The sequence below is a fragment of the Exophiala oligosperma genome, assembly GCF_000835515.1.
Source record: "Exophiala oligosperma strain CBS 72588 unplaced genomic scaffold supercont1.5, whole genome shotgun sequence".
NCBI lineage: Eukaryota > Fungi > Ascomycota > Eurotiomycetes > Chaetothyriales > Herpotrichiellaceae > Exophiala > Exophiala oligosperma.
The window spans coordinates 75733-103479 of NW_015622822.1; the positions used below are offsets into that span (position 1 = coordinate 75733).

Genomic DNA, 27747 nt, shown 5'->3' on the forward strand with positions numbered 1-27747 from the left:
AATTCAGACACGGCCTGTTCCCCGTTGCGCAAAGGAGGCTTCAATAACACGTCCGCGGCTGTTCTTGCCAAGGTGAAACAATTTCTTATCCGCCTCTAGCAACGTGATCGGTACGTCAACCCGAGAATATGCGCGGGAGCTATTGCAGCCGTAAGTCAGCCACAGGGGTTAAGTTGGGGCTCAGCACCATCGTCAGCCGTCCACCTCACTCTATGACTTGGGTTCACACGGCAACACGCATGCAAGGCACAACAGCTTTAATCCAATTGTAACTGCTAGATTTACTGTCCGCGAGCAAACATGGTAGACCCATTCCAAGGAACATGGAATGTTGATCTCACGAGCAAGGAGAGTCGCATTTGGGATGCTGAGAAAGAAACCTATGTCGCCGACAATATTGGCTCGGAAATTACGAAGATGAAGATCGAGAATGGGGTCCAAGAGTATGAGGTCCTTTATGGGCAGAATCCGACATTACGAATGGGTTATACCTCACGCTACGACAGTACAGACTGGGCTCCCTACACAGTGAGAGGCATCGAAGGGGTCCCAGAACAAGATCAAGAGCGGGCAGCGATTGAGTTCCGTGAACGTACAAAGAGCCCATATCCTTTTGCTATCGGTAAACCCATTCAATATGTCCGCACCATCAAAGTGGATGAGCGTACGCATTACCGTATCAGCAAGGATGTCAACGGCCAGGCGGACTTTATCCTTATGCGGCGCATGGATGAGAGCCAGGATACGTATGTGGCAACGCTGATTGATGTATCGGGACGAATCTTGATCGTCCGCCGCTTTAGACGGGTGCAGTAACGGATAATTCTCGAGGCGCGGACTATGGGCTGAGGTGTTATTACCAGATGTTGTTTGGCAACGGGTCACTACCCGAGGGGTGGGTTCGGTATTTCGAAGCCATAACTAGAGATGGGGTAGAAATGCTTAACTACTCAACATCCCGGACTGCAAATTGTGTAGGCTATTGATATTGAATAACAACTTCAGCTTCCGAAGATGCCAAGCTTGAAGTCTCTAACCGCCCTTTTGATTGTGCTCGTGGCATGTGCCTGGTATGAGCCGTATTGGATCTTGAACACTTTTGCAGGGCGCCGAGCAAATCCAGCTTCCGCAACTGGGCTACTAAACCATGGATCGCTGAACAACGACAGGTGTTGGAAAAATTCAAGTAAGCTTGCAGTCTTACCCTCGGGGCATTGTCTGACCGGTTACAGTTGGCAAGGCATGTGAGGATGTCCGTATCCACCACGACTCTGGTGTAGCTTTCCTAGGTAGGCATCTATCCGAGTGCTAGTCTTCCTATCCTGATAGCGGAAAGCATGCGGGTATCCAGAGACAAGGCAGTATTTTTTTCCACCCATTGGGAACCACGATAAAGAACGGGCTTCCACTTATCTTGAGTACTTTGTAAAGTATGACCTAAAGGTAAAAGGAATTGAACAAAGGGCGTCTCTTTTGTTGACGACCAGCCAGACAAACTCAACCACACGTCTCCGGGTGGAAGGACTCGATCCCGCACAGGACCTTGTGCTCCATGGTATGGATGTGGTTTCGAGCTCAAACGAGTCCATGGTGAGCTAGAAGATCCAAGAACAACAACAGAGCAGAAGGCACTAAGCGATTCAAGATTTACATCTTTGCTGTGAATCATGCCCGTGATGGAGAGAGCATTGTCAAATTTTCCCATGATCTCGGCACTGATACTCTCAGATTCGAGCAAGAGTTCAAGCATTCTGCAATCAGGACACCGAACGCAGTAGCTGCCGCAAGTCCTAGGTAAGTGGTCCTTCCCGACGAGCAAGCCAAAATCTTACGAAACAGTTCATTCTTCGTTAGCAATGATCACTACTTCTACGGAGGTACTCTGGGTGGCGTTCCACGACATCTGGAGCACAAGTACGGTCCGTTCTGGTGGGCATCCAATGTTGTGCATTGCTCAACCACTGATGATTTCGTGAATTGCAAAACCGTCTCTCCGAAATGGTCGCTTCTTGCGGCTAACGGGGCTGTATTGGTGGAAAACGGCACTAAGCTATTGATCAACGATCTACTTGACGCGAGCACGACCATCTATCGGGTCGAACCGCAATCCAACATGCTTACATTTATGAAGAAGATAGTGAGTACGAAGGAAGGCTCCCAGTGGTCACCGCTAAATCAGTTGATGTAGTCTCACGGCTCGCAAGTAGACAATCTTTCACTTGTGTCTGGGTCAGAAGATGTCTTAGTCTGCGGTAAGCAATCAAGGACGGTTCGTCTGGGACAGAACGCTAAATATTGCTTCGCCAGCATTTCCTGACATCGCAAAAACCTGGGAACGATTATCGCAGCCGCTGAATACCAGCCTTCATGTCGATGCAGCTATTATTCGTCTTGGCAAGGGGGACGAATACCGTCCCAAACTACTCTACTGGGACGACGGATCGCTTTTGAGCGTACTGACAGGCGCTGCTTTTGATGACAAACGCCAAACATTAGTTGCTGGGGGGGCGATCGAGCAACACTTTATTGTCTGCGATATCAGTGACGCTTAGCTCGGTCATTTCATATCATGGTGAAGCAGTGTCGGTGAAGGGGTTTGAGTGAAATGGATGTTATTCTGCGAGTTGACTTATACTTCGTCACGAGCTAGCAGAGTAGTACATGTATTTTGTGGACGTACAAGTTGACCCTGTTCGACTACTTCTTGATGGGGCGATAGAGCTGTTTGTGACTAGATTGATCAAATCTGAACCGCGGGACCGCGATTTACCGCGGGGTGGGTACACAAGAACAGCCTGTGGACGATTACCTATGGTATCACATAAAATATTTCCAATCGAGAAGACCATCTTAGACAAGGAGAAGCAATCATCTAGACATGAACAGTCTGCATCGACGCACATGATATTCTGAGCCATCACCGACGATAAAGGCACTTAGCATGGGCACAACTATTGTACACTCCGTGCTTCTCTTTGACGGAAATACGACCCACCAGGACGCCACCATCGCGTTTGAGGCCGAATCTGGCATCATAAGATCTGTCACTGTCGGGACGAAACTACAAGCCACTCCAGATGCATCGGTGATTGACGGCAAAGGGTGCACGTTACTGCCCGGCTTCATTGATTCGCACATCCACTGTGATGCACCAGGAGTATTGGACGGTGGAGAGGAGAGTGGTATATCACAAGCTGCACTCAGATGTGGAATCACAACTGTCTGCGACATGCACTCCGACCCAGTCGCTGTCAAGCGATGGCGGTTAAGAGTAGCTAATGAGCGAGAGCAGGCCCTTCAAATGGGGGGAAAGGTCAGCATGCCTGATCTCAAGAGCGCCTTGTACGCAGCTACTGTCAGTCATGGGTATCCAAAGTCACTCCTCTTGGGCGAGAACCCTTCGGATGAGGTGTGTTGAGTCATGGGTTGAGGCTCGAGGCTCGAGGCTAAATAAAATCGCAGTTAAAAGCTACCATCAATTCCTGGCCAAGTGTCACAGAGGACACGGCAAGCGAGTACGTGAAAAACAGCAAAGAGAACGGAGCAGATTACATTAAGCTATTCCAGGAGGATTGCAAGTGCTTCGCTGTCCCCACGGGATGTGTTCCCATACCAACGATCACATTGCAACGCGCCGTTACTGCAGCTGCTCATGCGGAGGGACTACTCGTGCTTGCACATGCGAACAGTGTCGAGTCTTCCGAACTCGTTCTCGATGCTGGAGTCGACGGCCTGACACACACATTCGTAGATCAATATCCCACGACACAGATTGTTCAGAAGTACAAGGAGACGAACGCCTTCCTTATTCCAACACTCACTGCACTGTCAACATTGACAGGCGAGGCACAGGATTTCAGAGACGAGTTTGCAAAGGCCGCAGAGCGGAAGAGACTGGTGGATCCAAAAACTCTGGAATTGATGCGAAAATCCGTATCCTGGAGCGATCATGGCGTCAAGTTCGAGTACGCAGTTGAATCTGTCAGGGTGCTGAGAGCACAGGGTATCGACATTCTTGCGGGGACTGACTCTATGCCCGGACTCAATGGCACCGCTTTGGGGCCAAGTTTATGGATGGAGCTCGCCATGTATCACCGCCTATGTGCCATGAGTACTCTTGAAGTTTTACGATCAACAACATCAGTGCCTGCGAGGAGATTCGGATTTGATGACCGCGGAGTTGTTGAAGCAGGCAAGAGAGCAGATCTCGTACTGGTACGCGGCGACGTTGTTCGGGATCTGCAATGCCTGTGGGAAGGCGATGGGATCCTAAAGGTTTGGAGGCAGGGCATAGAAGCCACGCTGTAACCAGTTCACAATTTGAACCCAAAGATTGTCATTGATAGCGATGATACACTGAAATCAATTCTCCTCGGGGTGTGTGGGTCTGCCATGTCCACAGAGTCCGATTCAAAACCCTCGGCTCCTCCGCAAATAACCACAATCCAGAATACGCGAATTGCTATACTGTAGGGTGTAAAGGCAGTTCTTCGTCAGCTCTGCCGGTCTAAGTTCCAGAGGATCTAAAAGCCCCACATTGAGTTTTGACAAAGTCTGGGATGAGGAACTGTGTGTCCCGAGGCAGTCTTGTGGCTACGCCAAGGAGGCTTCCAGACTGCCGCGGAAACCTCGAATGTAATTACCATACAACTATGTGATCGTGAAGGCAGTTGGGAAAGCAAATGAAACGATCGCTTCTTCCCTGCCTTTGAGCATCAGCTCTTATCATACCAAAATGGAAGCACTTGTTCGACTCATACTTATTGCCGGTGTTTGCTGCTCGTTGGGAGCGCTGTGGTACACGAGACGCAAGCGGACGGTGATCTACCCCGACCTTCCTTTCGCCTCGCTCGACGACAAGGAGGTTGGCGATCCTGATGTCTGCCGCATGCAGTTTATGGCCGATTGTAATGGACTGTTGAAAAAGGGCTCTGAGAAGGTACACAAGCTCGCGGGCCGAGGACTTCACCTCTGACTATGTGCTCGCAGTTCAATGGACCATTCCAGGTGTATACAGGCGATGGCCGGCGTATCGTACTCCCGAACTCATTTGCAGATGAGATACGCGACAATGAGAACATGAGTTTTGGTGAATCTGCGATAGAGGTGATGCAGCATGATGTCTTGCCACTTTACTAGTCTGACTATTGACTTAGGGCACTTTTAATACCTTGTCAGGGTTCGAACCCTTCGGCCTCGCTGTCCATCAAGGTGTTATGAGAGATGTTGTCAGACTCAAGCTCACCAGATCCCTGGGTTAGGAACGCTGGCAATGCCAACCGATTTTCAAAGCTAATCATGAACAGACGCTATTACTCCAGAGCTTCGTGACGAAGCTCGACAGTCCGTGGACATCATCCTGGGTAAAGACCAAGGTAAATCCTCGTTGCGCCCAGAACGGAAGAGCCTTGACCTAACTCCATTGACAGAGTGGAAGGAAATGAGTCTAAAAGACATCAATGCTCGTCTTATTGCACGGCTTTCCAGTCGCATTTTCTTCGGTGCCGGGGTCTCCAACAATGACGAGTACCTCGACGCCACGATATCCTATACGATGGACTCATTCATGGCTCATCGTATTCTGCGTACATGGAAACCTTGGCTTCGTCCATTCGTGCACTGGTTCATTCCTGAGTGCCAAAGGGTCAGACAGCTTCGAAAGACGATCCGAGACATTATCTCACCCGTCATCAAGCAACAAGAGCAGGAACGCCGCAACAGGTCCGATACAAAAGTGAAAGTCTCCGATATGCTTGGCTGGCTCGAGGAAATAGCAAGTCGTAAGAATACGACTGTCCCTGTGGCGGATGCACAGCTTTTCCTTGCCTTTGCCGCCATCCACACCACTACTGAGAACCTGACCTACGTTCTCCTTGACATTGTTGACTGTCCAGGACTGATCGATAGGCTGAGAGACGAGATTGTTGAAGTTCTTAGCACTCATACCTGGACTAAAACCACTTTTGGGCAGATGAAGCTTTTGGACTCGGTCTTGAAAGAGAGTCAACGCTTACATCCTGTCAGTGCTAGTATGTTACTCCTTCAGTCTCTACTTGTGACTTCATTTAACCATGCACAGTTATGATGGAACGAAAGGTGCTGGCACCGGTCACGCTCTCCAATGGCCTGACTCTGCCTGCAGGGTCGGACACATTCCTCGACACCCTTGTCCACCGTTCCCCAGAGATCTACCCAGACGCGGACAAGTTCATCCCGGATCGATTCATGAAGCTGAGAGAGATTGATACGGTTGCCAACAGCAAATGGCAATTTGTATCGACGTCTGCGCAACATCTTGGCTTCGGTCATGGTCGAAACTCATGCCCTGGCAGATTCTTTGCTAGCAACGAGCTCAAAATTGCTCTCGTGTACTTACTGATCGGCTACGACTGGAAGTATCCTGAAGGCGGACGCGTTCCTGAAATGCGGATGGGTCAAGGTGCTTGGGTGCCGGCAGAGCAAAAGATCATGTTCAAGAGAACGGCGGGCGCCAACGATTCTTTGTTATAGATGTCTGCCGCATATCGACAAATGCCCTCAGGGTCATAATCTTGATTTTCAATTCTCCGCACTGAGTGAGGCGAAAGGGTGAGCTATGGCAAGTTTCAAATCATTTCGCATCCTATTCCTTCAGCTCGATTTGCGATAGAAAAAAATTCTGCCCAAACAATGGCTCAAGCCAGTACTCATGGTAGCGGTGCAACTTGTTGGCCCACGAAGCATGCGCAGGCCCTCCATGCTTGTTCTTCATACTATCAATTAACAGCCACTCCCCGTCCGGCCCCCTTTTGAACTGGATGCCCTTCTTCGTCGCCGCTTCAGCAGATCTGCGCAGGTCTGCAACCCCGAAAATGAGTGCAAAAAATCCTTCTCCCTTTTCTCGCAGGTGTTGAGAAAACTGCGAACCGTCGGAAGGATCAAGGGGCGCCAGGACTTCGATTCCTGCGCTTACCGACTGGGCTTGGAGAATGCCAAAGGCTTCCATTTCGGCGGGTCCATCCCAGTCGGTAATCCCGAATGCATTGCTCAAAGTTTCAATCACCGACGGGATATTTTCCTTGTAGAAAACGTATGCGACGTGGTCAATTCGCTGGACGTTTTGGGGCCCTTTTCCGCTCGTGTTGTTGGGCGATTCCATCTCAGATGTTCGATGTGAGTGCACTGGCGTAACAAGCAGTTGGATTACCGGGTGCTAGCGCTCTAAGTCCGGAATATTTGCTCCCCTTTTTCACTGTAGTAGATTATATGTACATACAGAGTGGATCGGAAGTCTCGGCTACATCGGTCTGAAGGGGTGGTTGCTATATCATCCTCAAAGACTTGCCGAGTAAGGCTGCTAAACCAACATCCCGAGGGTCCCGAGGGTCATGGAAACAACGACGCCTCAGTTTACAAAAACACTTGGATCAGGTCGCCACGACAGGCGACCGTCCTTATGTGTATGGCTTCTTGACAGATCCTTGGAGAAGCTCATCCACGAAGTCCTCGAATGCTTTGTACTGAAAATCCGGATATAAATCATGAGCACTGATATAGCCCAGATACTCGGAGCACTCCGGCGTGTTGTCACCACGTAGATACTTGCTGGGCAGATACAAAGCCTGACATAATTGGACCTGTTTCATCCAGTCTTGCGGCTCTGCAGCATAAGCCTTTCGTGCGGTTGCGATTCTATCGTAGATGTCGGCAGCCGAGACCTATAGATCACCATCAATCTACCGCAAATACCATGGGATAGGTGCAATTTCACTCACCGACTCCAGATCTAATTCTTCACCCGTCTTTTGGCGAATAATTGTGCCAACCTCTTTCTGGCTCAGAATCTGCCCATAACAGTATACCCTCTTATTCAGAGTTCGCGGATCTTTGATAATCTGCGCGGTGATTCGCCCAACGTCTCTCTCATCGATCAACATGTTGGGCGTCTCGCCATCGCCATAGATCTCATTCGAGGGGTCAAATGCAGCGTAGTCTAGACGGCCGCTAGGCACCCGGGGGAAACTGACCTGATACCATGTGCCAACATCGATGATCGTGAAGCCGAGACGGTGGCGGAAAATGTGGTCATGGATCTCTTCTTTCTCATCACGCATATCCATAATGCCACCTCGTGGACATGGTGTTCCCCAGTTTGTGGGAACAAAACGTTTGACTCCAGCTTTGACTGAAGCATCAATAAGTGGAATCTGCACAGAGAGTGAAAAGGCATTCACAGCCACAATGACTACATCGAAACCTTGCAGCAAAGACGCAAGGTATTCCACAGAATCGTTCAAGGGGTTTGCAGTGACGATTTTGAGCCCGTGTTGTTGTCGAAAGGTTCGCAGAGCTGAATGGGCAGCAGCTGGTGATCGGACTGAGCATGTCACTTCCTTCATTTGGTCAGCAATACTGGACGCAGGAGACTTCGTAGTCATACAAAGTGTGCATCCTGTAACAGAGCCTCAACTATTGCACGTCCGGTCTCACCCCCGCCACCAACCACGAATGCCTTGCTCTTAGTCATGATAGATGTCGCTGAAATGCCGATGAAGTGGGCTTGATGGTGGTAGAATCACGCCAAATTCTACGTTTTATAATGTCGTAGCCGACGGAATCAAAGCCGGCAATTTCCCGAGGGGTTTTTTTCGCCGGAAGAGCACGCCGCTGTCATCTGGACTCGCTTTCACAATTCTGGTTGGGTCAACAGCCTTGAAGGTCCGCAAATCACAATCTACCATCAATCACAAAACATAAGATCAAATTTTCCATGTCTTCGGTATACGCTGTCCTGGGTAGAGCTGTGGCAAGTGGAGTAGGCTCTTGTATCACACTGCTCTATGGTATGTGTCTCAGGGTAGGTAAACGCTCCCTGCTAGCAGGAAGCATTAAGCTTGTCTCCTGTCTCGTGCGCTCTCTATGGTTGTATAAGCCACCAGCTCAAATGTATCCTGCAAGAATTCTAACTCCAAAAACCAACAGTCCCGCCGCCCAGTTCCAGCTGTACTACAACAGCAACGCAGTGTTGACATGTTGTATCAAATCAATATTGTCCAATTTCTCGGATTCCAAAGCTATGCTATGTTCCGCCCAAAACCTGCCTCTTGATGTAACTAATCAGACGATCATCTGACTCTCTCTCATGAAATCTGTCGGCTGTCAGGCCCCCCATTGGAAAAGTATGAATGGCACCTTTCCCAGCATAAACCTCTACATCGATTCCATTGAGCTTGCAGTTCTCGATCCAAGCTCTAGAATGTTCCTCCAGGACTTCAACGTCGCCGTAGATGCACATATGCGGCGGAAGCCCTTTTAGATCTTTGGCCAACGCCATCGAGATCTCAGGCGAGGTAATGGGCCTATTACCGGCCAGCTGTTTGGCCTGCAGCTGGGCTGCTCTGCTCGTCCCATCGCCGTAGACAAAATCAACGTAAGTGAAAGGGCTTGTAATAGTGTTTCTCATTGACGGATCCATCCAGGGAGAGATCAGTATCGTGCCAGCCGGGCGTGGAATCTCTGGATGATCTTTCATATAGTATATGATCGAGGCGGCAAGATGACCTAAGTTCGTCAGTCGACCCATGGTTTGCAATTATTGCATGAGGCATAGAGCGCCTTACCACCTGCAGAATCACCGGAAATGATGATATTCTTTGGCGACACATCCTCTTGCTTGATGAGATAGTCATAAGCCCCTAGAGCTGTGTCTCTTTGGGCTGGGAAGGGTTTGTCTCCAGTCAGCGCTGTTGGAAATTTCAGCTCAGGCTCAACTTCAAGTGTAACACAAATAACCTTACGATATCTGATGCTAAACACAGCCAGATTTAGACCCTTCTGTGAAGCCTTCTTGGTCCAGCGTACAAAGCTACTATAGCATTGTAGAGGCTCCCCAATAACATAGCCACCGCCATGGCAGTACAGAATTACTGCATCGAAACTCGCGAGTGAGCGAGTTGGATACTGTGAGACGACATAGGCTTCCACACCGGGAGCGTCAACTCGTCTCGCGGCCTTAATTTCAGCTTTCGAAGCCGTGTATACGTAGCGGTAGTCTCGGTGCATGAAAATGCGCAATAAAAGCGACTTCCACGCGGTAACGAAGTTTGTCGGCTTGGTCCTCCAGAAGGTCAGGAGTCTTCTAATGCTGAGCGAAATGCTGTGCAGCCCAAACTCAAGCATGATGAATGAGAACCGGAAGGGGTGCGCGGCCACATACTCCCAGTTGAAGGCCGTCATAGTCACTGGAGTGCTTCCTTTGACGTTGTGATGCCCCTCAATGGGTAACAACCGATGCAAAGACCTGCTCTGAGCTGTATCCCTTGAAATCAATACTTCCAAAAGAGACAGGGCGCTTGCGGACCGACGTCGTCGATGGTGCTCAAATTTGCTGAACCTTTGTATGCTTGTCACGGGATATCCACCGAACACGCTCCACAAGCTGATGCGACTCATCCGCGCTGCAGGAGAGTAACCGAGTAATGAAGGTGGCATTCTTGCCGCGGAACGGGTCTCAGTCGTAACAGCCCCGGCACGCCTTGAAGGAGGTTAGTCTACCGAGAACACTGGCTTGGGGTAGCTCCTCTTGGCTCTAGATCGCGAAAACGTGCGTCTCCCCAGATATGTACCCCACAGATCTCATCCACTCGACTCCAGCGCTGTGTCCCGGGTCAGCAGTATAAAATATAGCTGGGATTCCATACCGACACCGAAGTCCCATTTCCAAAGCCAGCCAGCTCGTTACACTCAGGATCTTTGCTGTCTCAACTTCCTTTGAGCTGTTCAACCCTACCAGTCTCCAACATGACTGCCACCGACGTTGCGGCGCTTAATCGCCAGCCGTTCACCCTCTATATGATGGGCATTCTGCTTTATATGGCAGTTGGTTCCCTCGCCTATGGTTACGCCAGCGCCATCATTGGGACGACCCTGGGTCAGCCTTCCTTCTACGCCTACTTTCCTGTCCTCACTACAAGCCAGGGTGCAGGCTTGATTGGGACCATGAACGGCCTCTACTTTGCAGGGGGGTTCTTTGGTGTACTTTGCTATCCCCTTGTGGCTGACAGATTGGGACGAAAGATGGCCATCGCTGTGGTATGCTACAAAGAATCAGTCGGCCTTTTTGAGCTAGCCTGCTGACACCAACATGTAGGCTCTCATAATCGTTACTATATCGGGAGCCTTCTTGGCTGGTAGCGTTCATATTGCAGAATTCATCGTCTTTCGCTTCATCGCTGGCTTTGGAGCGTTTCCACTCATCATCGGCGTACCTGTAAGTCAACGACAAGGTCATGTTTAAGAAGCTTGACTTACACTCCACAGACATGGGCTGCTGAGATTGCGCCTCCCAAGTACCGTGGAGCAGTGGTAGAAATCCACGCCCTGGGCTACTGTCTAGGATATGCAGTTCAGGGTTGGATTGGCTTGGGATTCTACTTCTGGACCGAGCCCGTCGCATGGAGAGTCCCCTTGGCCTTTCAATCCATATTCCCCCTGTTCCTCCTTGGCGGCCTCTACTGGTTGCCTGAGAGTCCACGTTTTCTCATGATGAAAGGCCGCACTGAGGAAGCCAAGAAGATTCTACTAAGAGTCCATCAGAAGCCTAAAGAAGAACACAGTCTATTCGTGGCCGCCGAGATTCTTCAAATCTCAAAGCAAATTGAACTTGACCGTCAGATGAGCGCTTCCTGGCTGGACTTGATTAGGAAGCCCTCCAACAGGAAGCGTTGCCTACTCACAGCCGGCATGACCTGGAGTATTAGCAGCACTGGAGTCTTGGTCATAAATAGTGAGTTGCACCGCATGAATTCGGATTCTCATCACTTACACCGGGACAGACTACGGCCCAATTATCTACAAGAGCCTCAATTTCAGCCCTGTAGAGCAGCTCCTTTATCCAGCCGGTTGGTCCACCATGACTTTTGGGATCAACCTATTTGTACCCTTCTACATCGACCGTATTGCCCGAAACAAGTTTGCTGCTGCGGGCGTAGGCGGCGCTGGTCTATGTCTCGCCGTCTTCACCGCACTTATAGCAGAGTATCTTCCCACGAACAACACCTCAGGTTTGAAAGCTGCTGTTGGGATGCTTTTTATCTTCAACTTCTTCATTGCGGCATTTCTTGAAGGTGAGCTTTGAACTGCACGCGACCCCCGATCTGTTGCTTATGGACAACGATTAGGGATCCAATACGCCTTTTTCAGTGAAATTTGGCCAAACCATCTTAGAGCGAAAGGCATGAGTTTTGCTTTTGCGAACTTTTGCGTCTCATGCATCCTCTGGCTCCAAATTGCTCCCACTGCCTTCGAGTAAGACAGCTTCCTTCCGCCAACGATTCTAAAGGGCTTGCTGACAGATCGTATAGCAACATCCACTGGAGATACTATATCGTGTTCATTGTCATTTCTTGCGTCATGGCTGTTGTCATGTGGTTCTTCTATCCCAACACCAGAGGAATGCCACTAGAAGAAGTTGCTCAACTCTTTGGTGATGCTGAAGATGTAGCTGTTTATCAGCGTGAGCTTGCAGCTGTCGGGGATTTGAGTGCGCTGGAAGACACAGTCATATACACCTCTGATCATTTGGCGGAAGAGAAACATCAAGGCGTGCATGCAGAAGTGGAGAACGATGGTAGCCAACGAGGAGATACAAGGCCAGCTACACTTGTGTAAGACAGCACGCGTGGCAGGTATCCCTTTCGATCTCAGGGGATGGCATTAGTGTATTCGTTGTGCAGGACGTATTTACTGCTGTGCCGTCGTTTCGCGTCCTAGCCATACAGACGGTACTGGTGACAGTATCCGAGCTCGATACCAAGAGCAGGCTACTCCTGGCAAGTGGAAATATATGCATCGTCTGTATTCAATCTTAGAAGAGGTTTCTCCTACGATCCAGCCGCGGTTCACTCGGAGCATTTTTTGCGGGAAGCTGGATTCTATCGGGTGCCAACTTCCCATTCGCAGTGCACATCTGCCCGTGGCTAAGGATATTCCAGTCACCAGCCAAAGCTCCGCTACTGCACGCTGGGATCTGCTGCAAACTACATATTGCACTAATTCCACGTACACCATACCACATTAGCCTCACAGATCGATCTCCAACAACATGAATTGCCCTCGAGTACTGCTCACGGGTGCAAATGGATTTATCGGAGCCCACGTCCTCGACGTCCTCCTGAAAAACGGTGCATTTGTGCAGGCGATAGTTCGTGGCCCTGAGAAGGCAGCTAGACTTCGCAAGGACTTCTCTGCATTCGAAAAGACAAGGTTGGACTTTTCAATTGTCCCCGACATAACAGTTGAAGGCTGCTTTGACAAGTGCATGCAGGAATGCCAACCTCTTGACGCAGTCGTCCACACTGCGGCGCCTTTGGCTCCCACTGAGTTCTCCAAATCTCTCGGGCCTATGCTGCAAGGAACGCTTGAGATTCTGCGATCAGTGTCACGCCATGCGCCGACTGTCAAGCGTGTGGTAATTACAGGAAGCTTCTCGTCGATTGGTAATGTACTCGACATACAAAATGGTGGCATTGTCTATTCGTCTGACAGCTGGAACCCAATTACGATGGAACAAGCAAAATTCAGTCATGGAGAAGTGGCTTACTGGGCGGGCAAGACAATCGCCGAAAAAGCAGGTAAGAGACGCTTCCACTTGCAGCTTGAAAACTTGAGTTTGGCTTACTCCATTTCATGGCAGCATGGGAGTTCGTTCAGAACGAAAAGCCCCCGTTCGAACTCGTCGTCCTGTGTCCGACAGCGGTGTACGGCCCTCTGCGGCACAGCATCGATTCAATCAAAGACTTGAATTCATCTAACAATCATTTGTACGAGAATTTCTTCGCCTCCTCGAAAGAACTGCCAGTTCCCGAAGACTATGTTCAATCATCCGTTGATGTTCGAGTGAGTTGAATCATGATTCTTTAGTCCTGACTGACTGTCTAGGATCTTGCTACTGCGCATTACCAGGCATGCTTTGCCCCGAGCGTCGGCAACAGACGCTACCTTGTGACTGCGGGAGAAAATCTCAATCAAGAGATTTCTGATATTATGAGAGAAGCATTCCCTGACCGCGACAGGAACATTCCACTGGGCAATCCGGGGAACCATACTTTGGGGCCAGAAATGTTTCGTACAGACAACGCTTTGTCAAAAGAGGTATTAGGAGTGAGCTACCGCCCATTTCGGGAGACTCTCGTAGATGTATGTCGCTATTTCCTTGAAATGGAAGCGCAGGATTCTTCTGCGTGAATGTTTTCTCGAAGAGGGCAATTTCAGTTTGAAATTGGGAGAAGGGAAACTTGGTCATGCCCACCGCCTTGTGACAAGCATTTACCTATCTCTAAGATATATTACATCAGATCCTAGAATATGTCGCCATAAGAACTGTTCCATAGACTCAATTTATGTTCTTGCCAACTCGGCAATACCCATGTCTTGAGCGTGGCCATGCACTCGGTGAATGGCCCTACAAACTAGACGACTTACCATCCTCAATAAAGGCACTGTTGTCAACCTAGCACGGCGAAAGAGTTCCAATTTTGGAGTTCCGATTCAAAGGTTGCTGTGCCGGACATCCGTGCCAGGAGTTCTGTATCATTTCTTTCTCTAGGCGGGAACCCTTCTTGGATGTTGTCAGCGCAACTTAGATCCTGAGAGATCAGTGCCAGCACAAACCTGCAGTGCAAACTGGGGACCTGGTACGCGAAAATATAAATGGAACAACTATTGTAGGCTATCGGTACTCCACCGAGCCTTGATTTGCTCCATCGGTCCATCGGCGGACTTCGGCTCGATTTCAGCTCGAACCGATGAGCCAAAACACGAGTAATTCATCACGTTGGGCAGCTTCCGAGTATGGTCGGTCTACTCGGAAAGCCGAATGAGGCGGCGGTATATTGTCTCAACGGACTGAGATAAACCCCAGTCAGGATCTTGCTACCAAATGAGAAACATCCCACGACAATAACTCATTCGTGCGTTGGAACACCTGTGCACCGTCGACACCATGGGTTCCCTGGAAGGTAAAATAGTATGTATTGGTCTCGGACACGATGCCCAACATCAGAAACTGCACTGACAACTTCACAGATTGCGATAACTGGCGCAGCCGACGGCATCGGCCTTGCCAGTGCACGTATGCTTGCCAAACGCGGTGCTACACTTGCTCTCGGCGATATCAGCCAGGCTAAGCTGGAGGCAGCATTGGCCTCTCTGGGTCCGGGAAAGCACATTGCAACCGTTGTTGATGTCACCAACTCGAAGCAGGTCGAAGAGTGGATACAGGAAGCGGCGACAAAATTGGGTAAGCTGGACGGCGCGGCCAACATAGCTGGAGTCTGCCGCCATCCTGCTCCCATTACTGAAGAAAGCGACGAAAATTGGGACACAACAATGGGTAAGAGGCTGCGGTGACCGATCTTAGCCCGGGATAGTTTGAGCTGATTCGAACGCAGGCATCAATGCGAAAGGCATCTTCAATTGCATGAGGGCCCAATTGAAGCATATGAATGACGGCGGCTCTATTGTGCGTGTAACCTGACTAGTGTATGGCACCGTGCCGATATACTTTCCTGTACCTCTTGCGTGGTAGGCAACTAACACTACGGGCCACATCTCCAGGTGAACTTTGCAAGCGTCGGCGGTCTTATTGGCACCCCGAATTTCAGCGTCTACAACGCAAGTAAATGGGCTGTGGTTGGTTTGACGAAGTCCGTGGCTCGAGAAGCCGGAGAGCGAAGCATCAGGGTGAATGCGATATGCCCGGGTATGACCAACACGCTGCTCCTCATTCTTTAAGACCAGAGAACGAGTCTAATGAGTCATGGATGTACAGGCACTATCATGACGACCATGACAACCAAGATTGCAGACAAGGATCCAAACTTTAAGCCGTGGGAAAAGCAGGCTTTGAAACGCGGAGCTGATCCTGATGAGGTGGCTCGCGTAGTTGCCTTCTTGTTGGGCGAAGAGGCAAGTTTCATTACAGGCTGCGCCTATCCAGGTTGGTATCTCTCGCTTGTGCAAACTCGCTGAAATCCCATCAAGATGTGCCGTTTGCTGACACATTTGCGCGCAATGTAGTTGACGGAGGGTGGACTGCTTAGGCATTGGGCCTTATCGAGGAATCGGACTTTGCTCGAAGCGTGGGGTAACAGCCAATAGCCGGCCGCCTCCTTTCCGAGGTTCCTTCGGCCGCATTTTCCATCCTGCCGGGATTGTGCAGGGGGATTGCTCAGCCATAAATGTTTAGAATATACTTATCAATAAGCCGACTCACTGGCGCTGTTGTTTCTATTTCGTGCTGTTAAACCCCACGTACAAAATGTCGTCGATAGTAGATGGATGTAAGGAGCATTTCAAGACCCAGGCTGATATGCAATATGGCGTCCTGCCCCACGGCACAACCGTACCGGTTTCGCGCTTCAAGGCGTCTATGTCACCAGAAGCTCTGGAAGAGCTACACTTGTTGGTCCGCAGCGCAAAAATTGCTCCTGTAACGTACGAGAACGATCTTGGAGATGAAAAGTTTGGAATTTCCCGCAGTTTCCTTGTCCAGGCTAAAGCAGCCTGGGCGGAATATGACTGGCGAAAATCAGAAGAATACATCAACAAATACCCAAACTTCAAGGCTTCCCTTGCTTATGAAAACCATGATTATGATGTGCATTTTGTCGGTCTTTTCTCCAAGAACCAGAATGCCCGCCCTTTGCTGCTCTTGCATGGCTGGCCAGGTAGAGATCGACCCCGGCGGATCGACTGCGGCTACTGACCCTGCTGACAGGAAGCTTCCTCGAGTTTCTGCCAATCGCCGACCTGTTCAAGCGCCAATATAGTGAGGAGAACCTTCCGTATCATATCATCATTCCTTCTCTTCCAGGTTATGCATTCTCTTCCGGACCAGCGGTCACGACAGACTTTAGCCTCGACGACGTTTCGAAGATTATCCACTCCTTAATGGACGGCCTGAAGCTGGGTACAAGCTATCTCATACACGCAGGCGATGTTGGAAGCCAAGTCGCCTTGAGATTAGCAAACTCCTCATCGGCGGTGAAAGGTAGCTATCAACCGATGTCCAGAGTAGCCCGTACTAACTCTGAACAGCAGTACATTGTGAGTCCCGCCAGGCGTAAAATAGTGGTCTTTTCTAAATCTTGGATCATAGTGACCAACGGGATATCATCCAAACCTGACGACGCAGACGAAACTTACACTCAGCAGGAGGTCGAGGGATTGCAAAGAGTGGCAGAGTTCTCGAGGAGCGGGACGGGCTACGCCATAGAACAGTCTACCAAGCCAGCAACAATAGGCCTCGTTCTTGCAACGAATCCGCTCGCGCTACTGGCCTGGTAAGAAACCCTCCACAAGGTGCAGACCGTGGGCTATGTTTCAATCCTAATGGAATGACAGGATCGGGGAGAAGTACCAGGACTGGACGGATACTACACCACCTCTGATTACGATTCTGGAAACGGCCACTCTCTACTGGCTGACGGACACACTCCCCAGATCACTTTACCCATACAGGGACTTGTTCTCTGGTTCGAACAACTCATTTGGAACACAGGGAGGGAACAAGACAACGCCATTTGGTATCAGCTGGTTTCCAAAAGAACCAGCCCCGTTCCCTCAGAGTTGGTTTGTAGGGCAGCTCCATGTCACTTTCTTCCGGCATCATGACAAAGGTGGTCATTTCGCCGGATTAGAGCAGCCAGAGGTGCTCAAAAAAGATTTGGAAGACTTTTTCTCTCAGATACAATAAACCCTGCCCAGCGGTTGGCGTAGGACTGTAGAAAGCAGAACTCCGGCCCGCTGACAGGCGAGGCCAGGCCCAAATTCAGTGTCCTAAACTGTAGTTTCGGCCAGTGTGTCAGTCCACTGATCTCCCTATCCCCGCGGGCCTCGGGCGAGTCACCTGAGCCCACCGTTCCCGCCGGTTTGCGGGCCAATCCTCGGTTTAGCATACACAGGGGACGATATAAACAAGCAACGTTCAAAAGATATTGAATTCCACCATGATAGATCCCCTGAAGTGCAACCTTGTCCCCCACAATTTCCGAGTCAACCAACATGGGTGACGCTGGCCCCCCGAACAACTTCGTGCCGCCGTCTGTGCAAGTAAGCAGCACAAACAACAACATTCCAGCAGTCCCGGCGCCAGACATAACCCACCGCCCAGACGTCGACACCGATGTTGTGATCATCGGCACGGGTTTTGGTGGCATCCGGGCTATTCACGAAGCCAGGAAGCAAGGCTTTACGTTCAAGGTGTTCGAGAGGGCCTCTGGGGTCGGTGGAGCATGGTACGGGCAAATCTGAGACAGCCGGGCTGGGTAATTGTGAACTGACCGGTCGTCACAGGCACTGGAACAGCTACCCGGGCGCCCGCACGGATACCGAGAGCTGGGTGTACATCTTGAACATCTCCAAAGAACTGAACGACGACTGGGTCTGGCCAGAGCGATACCCCAGTCAGGTTGAAATGAAACGCTACTTTAACCATGTGGTCGATCGCTTCGACATGCGCAGGCACATTCAATTCAACACCGAAGTTACGGAAGCCCAGTACGACGACGACAGAAACATGTGGACGGTGACTACCGACAAGGGGGAGCGGCATACCGCCACCTACATCATTGCGGCGACCGGATCCTTGTCCTCGAGCCTAAAACCACCGTTTCCCGGCCTTGAGACGTTCAAAGGGCAGTGGCTCATGACCTCGAGCTGGGGATACGAGCCGGTAGACTTTGTGGGCAAACGTGTAGCCGTCATTGGCACCGGTGCGACAGGGGTCCAGATTGTTCCTATCATCGCCCACGGCGCGAAGTCGCTTCACGTGTTCCAAAGAACGCCCAACTACGTGCTTCCAGGCAGGAACTGGCCACTGCACGAGGAGGCGATGAACGAGATCAAGCGGAACTATGAAGACATGTGGGCCCTGGCCCGAAAGCACTCGATGGGGTTTGCAATCCCAACATACGGAAGGAAAACCAAAGACTACTCAAAGGAGGAGCAGCAAATGATACTGGAAGCTGGCTGGGAGTCTGGAGGCTTCAGATTCATCTTCGAAACGTTTGACGACATGACGACGGACCCAGAGGCCAACGAGGTTGCCTGCGAGTTCATCCGACATAAGATTCGAACCATCGTCAAAGACAAGAAAACAGCCGACTTGCTGTGTCCTCACTACCCTTTCACGGTCAAGCGACCCCCAGTCGGTCATCACTATTTTGAGTCCTTCAATCGGGACAACGTCCATTTGGTCGACATCAGCAAGCAACCAATCAGTGAAATCACTCCAAATGGTCTGAAGGTCGGAGACACTGAGTATGAGGTCGATATCATAGTTTTCGGGCTCGGATTCGACGTGGCTGTCGGGGCTCTTATGAAGATGGACATCAAGAGTCGAGGCCACGTGCTACACAAGGATTGGGACGACCGCTTGACAACGTATCTCGGCATCGGCGTCCAGGACTTCCCCAACTTCTTCCTCTGTGCAGGTGCACAAGCACCGGCCGTGAACGCACCGATGACTGTGGATGTGAGTATCGAGTTCCTGGGCAAAACATTCGAGTTCATGAAGAAGCATGGTATGACGAAGGTTGAGCCTAAAAAGGAAGCCGTCGATCGGTGGGAGAAGGTCATGAATGATGCAGTGAGCAAGACTTTGATCCCAGAGGCAGCGGGAAAGGTGGGATCATGGTATGTGGGCGCCAATGTTCCTGGCCAGAAACACAGAGTGCTGTTGTATTTCGGAGGACTTGCGCAATATCTCAATTACTGCAATGCAGAGGCAGACTCGGGTTTTGCTTCTTTTGAGATGAGCAAAGGTCATCTCGCGCGGAAAGTTATTGAGAATGGCGATCGTGCTTGATACATGGTTGAAGACAACATTTCCTAGATCAACTTCACCAGCATAAATAGATATCCATAAGGCCTTGATGATGTCTTTTCACCGTGTCACTGTAGATCCTTCGCGCATATCGAGAGCGCTCACAAGCCGGGAGAAGGAAACATTGGCCAGCCTTGCCTGCAGCCCATCTCTGATTAGGATCGAGTACCTCCACAGCATGACAGACTGGCGGTTGTTGTGAGGTTCCCGAATCCGGTTGAGGCGGCTTCGGATCCTCGGCCCCCGGTTGACGGGGTTGCCAACAGAAGAGAAACGACAGGATAATAAGCAGTTGGGGACCATTGTCATGCTCAAAACATTCGGACTTAGGCTCCTTGTGACACTTTTGCAACACCAAATATCAGACAAGTTTTGGTTTCCTGGAGTGTCCCCGACGAATGTGTTGAGCAAGGGCCTCAAATGAGAATATGGAGCGCCAATACCCGAGCTATGATTCTCTCCCTTTTCATCCGGATGTGGATAAGCGATCAGCGATAGGGATCTGGGATATCAATGGCCAAAGGGATCACTTAGGAGGTGAGACTCCTCCAAAGTATATGATTTTCGACTGGCGACAAGATCAACTGACCCAAGATTATGGCATCCACAGCCCTCAACCATCTCACCCCAGAGAGGCGTCTGTTGGCCGCTCAAGAGGTCAAGTACGGGGAGAGCTTCCAGCTTGATTGGCCCTTCCATAAGATCGGCACGCCAGCCTTCGGACGAAACGGTTTAAAACACACGCTCATCAAATTCCAGCCGAAGAATGGCCAACTAGTGCACGATGATGAAGTGTCATTCAACACACAAGCTGGGTCACAATGGGACGGCTTCATGCATCAAGGCGATCAAAGAAGTGGAGCTTATTATAATGGCCTTAAGCACAGCGACACCGTTTGTACAGAGGAGGGTGCCCACAGCGTTCATTGTAAGATTCCAGTCATCACTTGGAGGATGAGTACAATGATTGCTAATCTTTATGGGCTCTGAGACTGGTGTGAGTCTGGGATTGTGGGACGGGGGGTGTTGCTGGATTGGCCACGATGGCTAAGGGAGACCGGCAAGGAAGTACCCTCAGCGGTCACGCGACAAGGTAGCTGCACCCTCCTTATACAATCCCTGACTTTGTATTGACAGCTGCTCAGAAATCTCCGTCGAGGACATGAAGTCCATAGCAGCCCATCAAGGAGTCGAGTTCCGTCACGGGGACGTCCTCGTCCTCAGAGTCGGCTTCCTTGAGTGGTACGAGGCAACGGCAGAGGCTGAGAGGGATAAACAGCTTGCAGGTCTCCAGCTCGCGGGTGCCAAGCAAGGAGAAGAGATGCAGCGTTGGATCTGGGATAGCAGATTTGCCGCAGTTGCTGCTGATTCGTTTGGCTTCGAGTGTACGTTCCTTGAACGCTTCTGTGCCTCATCGGAGAGCCGTCCTTTCGTTCATGCCTGAGTGAAGCTATTACTGATAACAGCTAGGCAACCCACCGATCGGGGCAGAGCTTTTGCACCACTGGCTTATTCCGCATGCAGGGGTACCGATAGGGGAACTATGGCACTTGGACAAATTGGCTGATGCGTGCGCTCGACTCAAGAAATGGAGTTTTCTCCTCGCATCGGCTCCGCTGAATGTCAAGGGCGGAGTGGCAAGTACACCAAATGTGATAGCTCTGTTATAAATGAATAGAATCATCCTGTGTCTTTCCGCAACCATGGTCTATGCATTCCGTACTGGCTGCATACTGATCTCGGAAAGCCAAATGCAGCGGATATCCTGAGTCTCGTAATTCATTCTGCTTCCATCAGAGACATGACAAGCAATTTATAAGATATCATGGTACATTTCAACAGAATCTGATCATTTACCTCTTTGTCTACATATCTTGCCTCTAGGGGATATGATTCACTGTCCCAGTGTCTTTATCAACGACTTCGAAAGCCGTTACTAGGATACTATTGTATGTTAAGGGCCTTTCCTATGCTATTAGAGATAAGAGCTCGACATGATTTGAGACTTTGACCGACGTTGAGTAAGCAAATCCTCAATTTTCCTTGACTTTGATACACATTTAACCGCACATTTTCTATTTGTCTACTTCCGCTACAAATTTTTCTTGGCTCACAATTTTGGCGAAAGGCCGACAAAGACACCGCGCGGCGTAGATGCAGTACGAGCGGGAAGAAGGGAACGCATGATCTTCCCGGTGGCATTCTTCGGTAGAGACTTGACGGAGTATAAGCCACCTCGGAGCTTCTTGTACGACGACACCTTGGTGTTGAAGTCCTTCACAATATTCTCCAGAACCTTGTGCTGCTGTTCTTCTTCTATGCTCGGACTCAGAACCACGTAACCAACAGGTATCTCCGTCTCCTGTGTAGCGTCCCAGGTAGCAGTGACCGCAGCTTCAACAACGTCAGAGTACGAAGTAAGAATGTCTTCGAGCTCAGACGGAGCTATTTGGAGACTACAGCCCCTGGGTCAGCAGATATTTCAAAAATCGCGACTCCCACTAACCCTTTGTACTTGATCATGTCTTTTTTTCGGTCCTGGAACCACAGATGGCCATCTCTGTCAATTATCAGCGAGTCTCCAGTCCTCAGCCAGCCATCGTGGAATGCATTCTTGGTGGCCTCTTCGTTCTTCCGGTAGTGCCTGGTCAACGAAATTAGTCCAAACAGTATGGTCGATGGAGCGGCCTGACTATACATGAACACCGTTGGCGCTTTTATCAAGGCTTCGCCAGGTGTGCCTACAGACACGTCCTTCATATTGTCATCCACAAGTCGTAATGAACTTGAACCACTTGGTTAGCCAACGCAAGGGGACTCAGGGCCAGTGCAAACTCACACGCTGGGGAACAAAGTTCCCACGCTCCCAGCTTTGAGAGTCGCCTGGACCGGGTGCAACCTCGAAACAGTGCCTTCGCTCATTCTAACATGTTTGTTAGCAACGTCAGGAACACTTTGTGGGTGTTTTATATCAGGGACAACATACCCATAACCCTGTACTATGTGGACGCCATTCATGAGCTCTACCAAGATGTTGACTATCTCATAATGAAGTGGTGCTCCGGTGCAGACAATATATTGCAGGCTGGTCAGGTCTAACTTTGGCACTTCTGGATCTTTCGCAATGCTCATGGCGATTGAGGGGACGATCTTCATCAAAGTTGCACGCTTTTCTGCACACGATCGAATCCATTTGCGGAACTCGTACTGCTTCATAATCAACACATAGTTTCCAAAGAACGCCGCGCCGAGTACTGCAGTCATAAGACCTAGCATGTGTGCAACTAGACAGATATTGCTGTTAGACTAGTGGGTCAGCTCTTTCGCCCTCAAGGGCTTACTTACACGGTGGAAAGAACACCTCGACCATGCTGACATTGTTGAAGTGTGGCGCACCGGCACGATACGTCAGTAGGTTGGCGAGGACGTTGTAGTGGCTAAGATGGACTGCTTTGGGCTTCCCGGTCGTTCCTGAGCTAAATAAAACGCAGGCTGGGACGTCGTGGCTGTTGCGACCATTGAGATTGAGCGGCGGGATAGGCTGCTCTTGAACCATGACGCAGTCAGGAAACTATTTTGCATGATCAGCATTGCGACGTTGAATGTTTGCTCGAGAAGGGCTATACTGCGATATGGGCATCATTCCCTCCCAAAATCAAAATCGGAATGTTTCTGTCCGGGAAAATAGAACTGAGCACTTGTTGCACCTTGGTCCGGCTGCTTGCTTCGACGATGGCAATTGATGGATCGGCCAACTCAAGGTAATGCTTGAGCTCATAGGACGTTGCGAGGTGATTGACGCCCCTGGAATGGGTCAGTATGCTCCAACCTCGAGCTCATGGCACAGCCGATGGGTGTGTTGATGCGTACATACACAGCTATTGCGCCCAACCAGATTGAAGCATGTGCTGCCAAAGCCCAGTCCACAGAATTCGAGCCTATGATTGCCACCGAATCACCCTCCTTCAACCCGTATTTACTGGCTAATCCGCCTGCCGCAAGTGACGCAGCTTCTCGCAGTCCGCCGTAGGTCATCGTCTTCTTGGGCGACTCAAGATCCTCCCAGATGACTTTTTGAGCAGGCGCATCGTCGGGATTGAACGCAGTGAGATACTGATGAATTGACAAATCCTTGGGTACCTTGATGTCTGGAATATATGATCTATATATATTCCCGTCCTTCATGCTGGCCAATGGTAAACAGAACGCCGATGAACAAATTCTCTGTTTGGGAGGGATTCGAGGTAAAACATCGTCGCGACAGTCAATGTTGTGAAGCGACATTCTGGAGTGGGCCAATCATGAACGGCTGGGCACAAGGCTGGCGGCCACTTCTATCAGGCCTCAAGCCACGGCGAGCCGAACGCTGTGCCCTTGCGGCATTCCGGCCGCAGAGTCCCCACGACCGCCTGCTTCACCACCGCCTTTCTACAACGATCAGCGTGAACCACGGCTACAGGAAAACAGGGAGCGCTATGTCACAATGCCTGCCCGGTGGACGCTTGCTTTAGGCGTGGCTGTTTCCGTGCCAGGCAAGCTTCGACTATGCACTTCAGGAGACGGAATGGTAATCTCGGTCCCGGTTATCGCCTCAGGGATCGAAATAGGTCTAGCTCTTGCAGGCTGTACAGCCGCGCACAGCCGCGGATCACGAGCCGAAGGGACCAATGAGGGGACTGCATATCCCACCCCCGTCTATCTGGGGGAAGTTTGCCCGCAATCCACTCCGGGGTTGACTGGGGATAAAGTATCACCTCTCTGCGCATCTTTGGTGACTGTGTGCGTAGAAGTATCAGCTCCCAAGATGGCATCTACTGAGAGCAAGACCGATGCTGTTGCAGAGCATGGAGATGTAGCGCAAATCGAAGCAGGCAGCCTCCCAGGCCATGAAAAAATCAACATTTCTGGGGTGACTGCAGTGCACCGAAACGAGATCCCAGAGGGATACTACAAATCTTGGACTTTCATCGGAACTTTCGCAGCGATCTGCATTAATAGTGCCTGCGCCTATGCTTCTTTTGGGTTTCCGACTAACTTGTTGTCAATTATCAACGAAGATCTTGGTACGTTTTCTTTGTGGTGCGTGGTTCTCGACAGTGCCTTAACAAGCCGTCAGGGCCAAATCCTAACTATGTGTGGATATCGCTCGTATGGACAACTAGCTCGACGGTTGTTTTTGCGGTAGGTGGCCGATTGTCCGACCTATTCGGACGACGGTGGTACTTTATCGTGGGAAATGTCCTGTAAGTCTCAGTCGGATTTGTGGACGACACGGATACTGATCGTCGATAAAGTGGCTTCATAGGTTCAATCTTTGCCTCGGTGAGCAAGAGCAAGTGATTTTCCTGTCGGAACGATACTGACAGCGTCAGCAAGCGCAAACGATCCCCCAACTCATTGGTGCCAGCGTATTTATCGGGCTTGCAGCTGGGGTGCAACAGATGTGGCCGATGGCGGTTGACGAACTGGTCCCAAACCGCGATCGTGGAATTGTGAACGCCATCGTTTGGCTAACAGCACTTCCATTCTCCGTTTTCTCACCTGTCATTGCCCGAAGTCTATACACCAACACAGCTGCAGGATGGAGAGGGTGCTATTACATTGCTATGGCAATGAGTGTGACTGCTACAGTCTTGTTTTTTGTCTTCTACCACCCTCCCACCTTCCAGCAACTGCGCGCGGCCGAAACGAGGCAGGTGTCCAAACTCCAGATGCTGGACATTGGAGGTTTGATCCTGCTTTCCAGCGGTCTGGTTTGCTTCTTGTTGGGCATATCATGGGGCGGGAACCAGTGAGCATGCTCCTACCAACCACGTTGCAAGCTAATCAAGGTCACAGGTACCCTTGGAAGTCCGGACAGGTCATCGGGTGCATCGTCGGCGGCGTCGCCCTCCTCGCTGCTTTCGGGCTCTATGGTATGTCTCTTCGGTGCTTGTCTTCCGATTCTATGCTCATTTTGGCCTAGAGGTCTTTCACGAACAGCCTTACCCCCTCATTCCCATGCGGTTGTTCACGAACCTCCCGTACATGGGATACATCATCAGCGCTGCTCTTATAACACTAAATTACTACAATATTTCGATTCTGTGGCCGATGCAATCTGCTGTTGTGTATCCAACAAGCATCGTCGGAATTGGTTGGCTTTCGACGACTACAGGTGGAGGCGCATTGTTGGGCGACCTGGTTGCATGTTCTCTGATTCGCCCTCTGCCAAAACACAGGTGGCAAACCGTATTCTACGCCGTCATGGGAACCATTTTCACTGCCGGTCTGGCAGCGACCGACTCTGGTAGTAGGTCGATGGCGGTTGCGTTCGTCATTTTGAGCTGTTTCGCAGTGGGAGCTATCGAAGCCATGGCATACACATTGGCCCCGCTTCTGTGTGCACCGGAAGACATTGGACTCGCTCTTGGAGTGATGCTAACGGCACGCACATTCATCCCTAGCATTTCTACAGCCATATACCTGAGCGTACTCGGTAGCAAGTTATCTACCAACATTCCCAAATACGTTATTCCCGCAGCCACTAATGCTGGCCTGCCAGCGAGTGAGCTCCCAGGATTGATCACGGGTTTAGGCACAGGCAACTTTTCTGGTATCGCGGGAATCACACCCGGGATTATTAGTGCATCGACAGTGGCTTATCAGACAGCTTACACCAAGACATTCAAGCTGATTTATCTGTCGACAATTGCGTGGGGTGGTGCTGGCATCATCTTCTCCTTGTTCTCTGCCAATATGGAGGCCAAGCTGGACGACACCGTCGAGAGGAGACTTCACGGCAAGGAAATCACGGCTCTGACGGACAAAGCCCCAATCACGTCAGCCTAACCGAGCAAGGTAGACAAGCAGAGAGAGTGACCTTATCGTACTGTTGCACCGGCTGTGGACATTTCGTTCACCTGGAACCTGGTGACAGCTTTGTATCTTTCCGACATTGGATCCCGACTTTGTACATAGACGAAAAAGTTGTTCAGTCCGTAGTGCAAAATCCTCATTCTCATCCAGACCTTGTCAGTCAACTGTTTGCAAACCGGCCTATGGCGACAAGAATATGCGAAGAAGGCAGATTGGCCAACCAGCTGCACGGGTTTCGAGGAAGCACAAGTCTAATCCCCGCGGTGGACCGGTACGAGTAGTGCTACCCAAATATGCCTGCGCTGGGCCACATGCACTCGGTACTTCTGGTTGATACTGGTCCTGCACAACTACCAAAGATGCTCCGTGCTCCGAGCCTACTCGTAGGTTCTACGGGCGTTCTGTAGCTTTACGATTGTTGACTCGCGCCTTGGTGCACCTACCTTACCCTGTGCAAAATTATGTCAAGCTGTGTAACAACGTATGGAGTGCATAGATCATCGGCGTGCTACGAGGCGGAAGACAATGTAGGTCATCAAAAGGCTGCGTGCTTCCCCGTGTTTGTCGGGGCACACGGTGTAAAGGCTACGTACTCCGGCAACACTGGGTACTTTCTCTTCCCCAACAAGCCTTTTGGTTCATAACAAGAAAGACGTTCTTGGACTCTCTGCTTTGTCTACGTCCATTAGTACACCCCGTCTTGTCACTCGTTTACTTCAGAGTCGATCAGGAAGAGCGCTCGTTGTTGAGACAACCTCGGTGACATTTGACGCGGCAACGAGAGCAGCCTCAACCGAAGCAAGATCTACGGCCCTTTGAAATATGTAAACAGATAGTAGAGAACGGCATCGTAGTTATCGAGGTCAGACTCGTCAATACATCATATTGGATCTCCAACTATCATTGCCCTCTTGGCAACACCATCTAACACGAAATTATTGTTTCTGCTGGTAATACTTCCCACCACTTCAGGGGACCCACACATGCAGTGACACCTCTGGGGAACCTTCCGCTTGCGTAGTCCT

General features: G+C 50.5%; 10 protein-coding genes across 10 annotated transcripts; 8 read left to right on the forward strand and 2 right to left on the reverse strand.

Annotated features, from left to right (window-relative positions):
- Positions 1–300: 300 nt before the first annotated feature.
- Positions 301–2552, forward strand: PV06_05431 (uncharacterized protein; the record flags this gene model as incomplete). The annotated part of the gene is made up of 5 exons (XM_016406436.1): positions 301–746; positions 1600–1794; positions 1840–2137; positions 2189–2252; positions 2308–2552. The coding sequence occupies 5 exons, from the start codon at positions 301–303 to the stop codon at positions 2550–2552; spliced, it is 1248 nt and encodes a 415-aa protein (XP_016262040.1).
- Positions 2553–2941: 389 nt separating this feature from the next.
- PV06_05432 (uncharacterized protein) lies at positions 2942–4308 on the forward strand (the record flags this gene model as incomplete). The annotated part of the gene is made up of 2 exons (XM_016406437.1): positions 2942–3409; positions 3463–4308. The coding sequence occupies 2 exons, from the start codon at positions 2942–2944 to the stop codon at positions 4306–4308; spliced, it is 1314 nt and encodes a 437-aa protein (XP_016262041.1).
- Positions 4309–4735: 427 nt separating this feature from the next.
- PV06_05433 (uncharacterized protein) lies at positions 4736–6510 on the forward strand (the record flags this gene model as incomplete). Its single annotated transcript, XM_016406438.1, has 5 exons — positions 4736–4939; positions 4990–5106; positions 5157–5256; positions 5307–6029; positions 6080–6510. 5 exons carry the CDS (start codon positions 4736–4738, stop codon positions 6508–6510), a joined length of 1575 nt encoding a protein of 524 aa, XP_016262042.1.
- Positions 6511–6622: 112 nt separating this feature from the next.
- Positions 6623–7138, reverse strand: PV06_05434 (uncharacterized protein; the record flags this gene model as incomplete). Its single annotated transcript, XM_016406439.1, has 1 exon — positions 6623–7138. One exon carries the CDS (start codon positions 7136–7138, stop codon positions 6623–6625), a length of 516 nt encoding a protein of 171 aa, XP_016262043.1.
- Positions 7139–7433: 295 nt separating this feature from the next.
- PV06_05435 (uncharacterized protein) lies at positions 7434–8506 on the reverse strand (the record flags this gene model as incomplete). The annotated part of the gene is made up of 3 exons (XM_016406440.1): positions 7434–7697; positions 7755–8372; positions 8420–8506. 3 exons carry the CDS (start codon positions 8504–8506, stop codon positions 7434–7436), a joined length of 969 nt encoding a protein of 322 aa, XP_016262044.1.
- Positions 8507–10779: 2273 nt separating this feature from the next.
- On the forward strand, positions 10780–12648 carry PV06_05436 (uncharacterized protein; the record flags this gene model as incomplete). Its single annotated transcript, XM_016406441.1, has 6 exons — positions 10780–11070; positions 11129–11248; positions 11299–11764; positions 11814–12104; positions 12159–12285; positions 12342–12648. 6 exons carry the CDS (start codon positions 10780–10782, stop codon positions 12646–12648), a joined length of 1602 nt encoding a protein of 533 aa, XP_016262045.1.
- Positions 12649–13081: 433 nt separating this feature from the next.
- On the forward strand, positions 13082–14319 carry PV06_05437 (uncharacterized protein; the record flags this gene model as incomplete). The annotated part of the gene is made up of 3 exons (XM_016406442.1): positions 13082–13610; positions 13673–13875; positions 13918–14319. The coding sequence occupies 3 exons, from the start codon at positions 13082–13084 to the stop codon at positions 14221–14223; spliced, it is 1038 nt and encodes a 345-aa protein (XP_016262046.1). The 3' UTR covers positions 14224–14319.
- A 661-nt stretch (positions 14320–14980) lies between these two features.
- Positions 14981–16079, forward strand: PV06_05438 (uncharacterized protein; the record flags this gene model as incomplete). Its single annotated transcript, XM_016406443.1, has 6 exons — positions 14981–15004; positions 15064–15370; positions 15429–15499; positions 15595–15739; positions 15809–15976; positions 16057–16079. The coding sequence occupies 6 exons, from the start codon at positions 14981–14983 to the stop codon at positions 16077–16079; spliced, it is 738 nt and encodes a 245-aa protein (XP_016262047.1).
- Positions 16080–16297: 218 nt separating this feature from the next.
- PV06_05439 (uncharacterized protein) lies at positions 16298–17734 on the forward strand (the record flags this gene model as incomplete). Its single annotated transcript, XM_016406444.1, has 4 exons — positions 16298–16706; positions 16757–17029; positions 17138–17321; positions 17383–17734. The coding sequence occupies 4 exons, from the start codon at positions 16298–16300 to the stop codon at positions 17732–17734; spliced, it is 1218 nt and encodes a 405-aa protein (XP_016262048.1).
- A 308-nt stretch (positions 17735–18042) lies between these two features.
- Positions 18043–19846, forward strand: PV06_05440 (uncharacterized protein; the record flags this gene model as incomplete). The annotated part of the gene is made up of 2 exons (XM_016406445.1): positions 18043–18275; positions 18334–19846. 2 exons carry the CDS (start codon positions 18043–18045, stop codon positions 19844–19846), a joined length of 1746 nt encoding a protein of 581 aa, XP_016262049.1.
- Positions 19847–27747: the final 7901 nt, after the last annotated feature.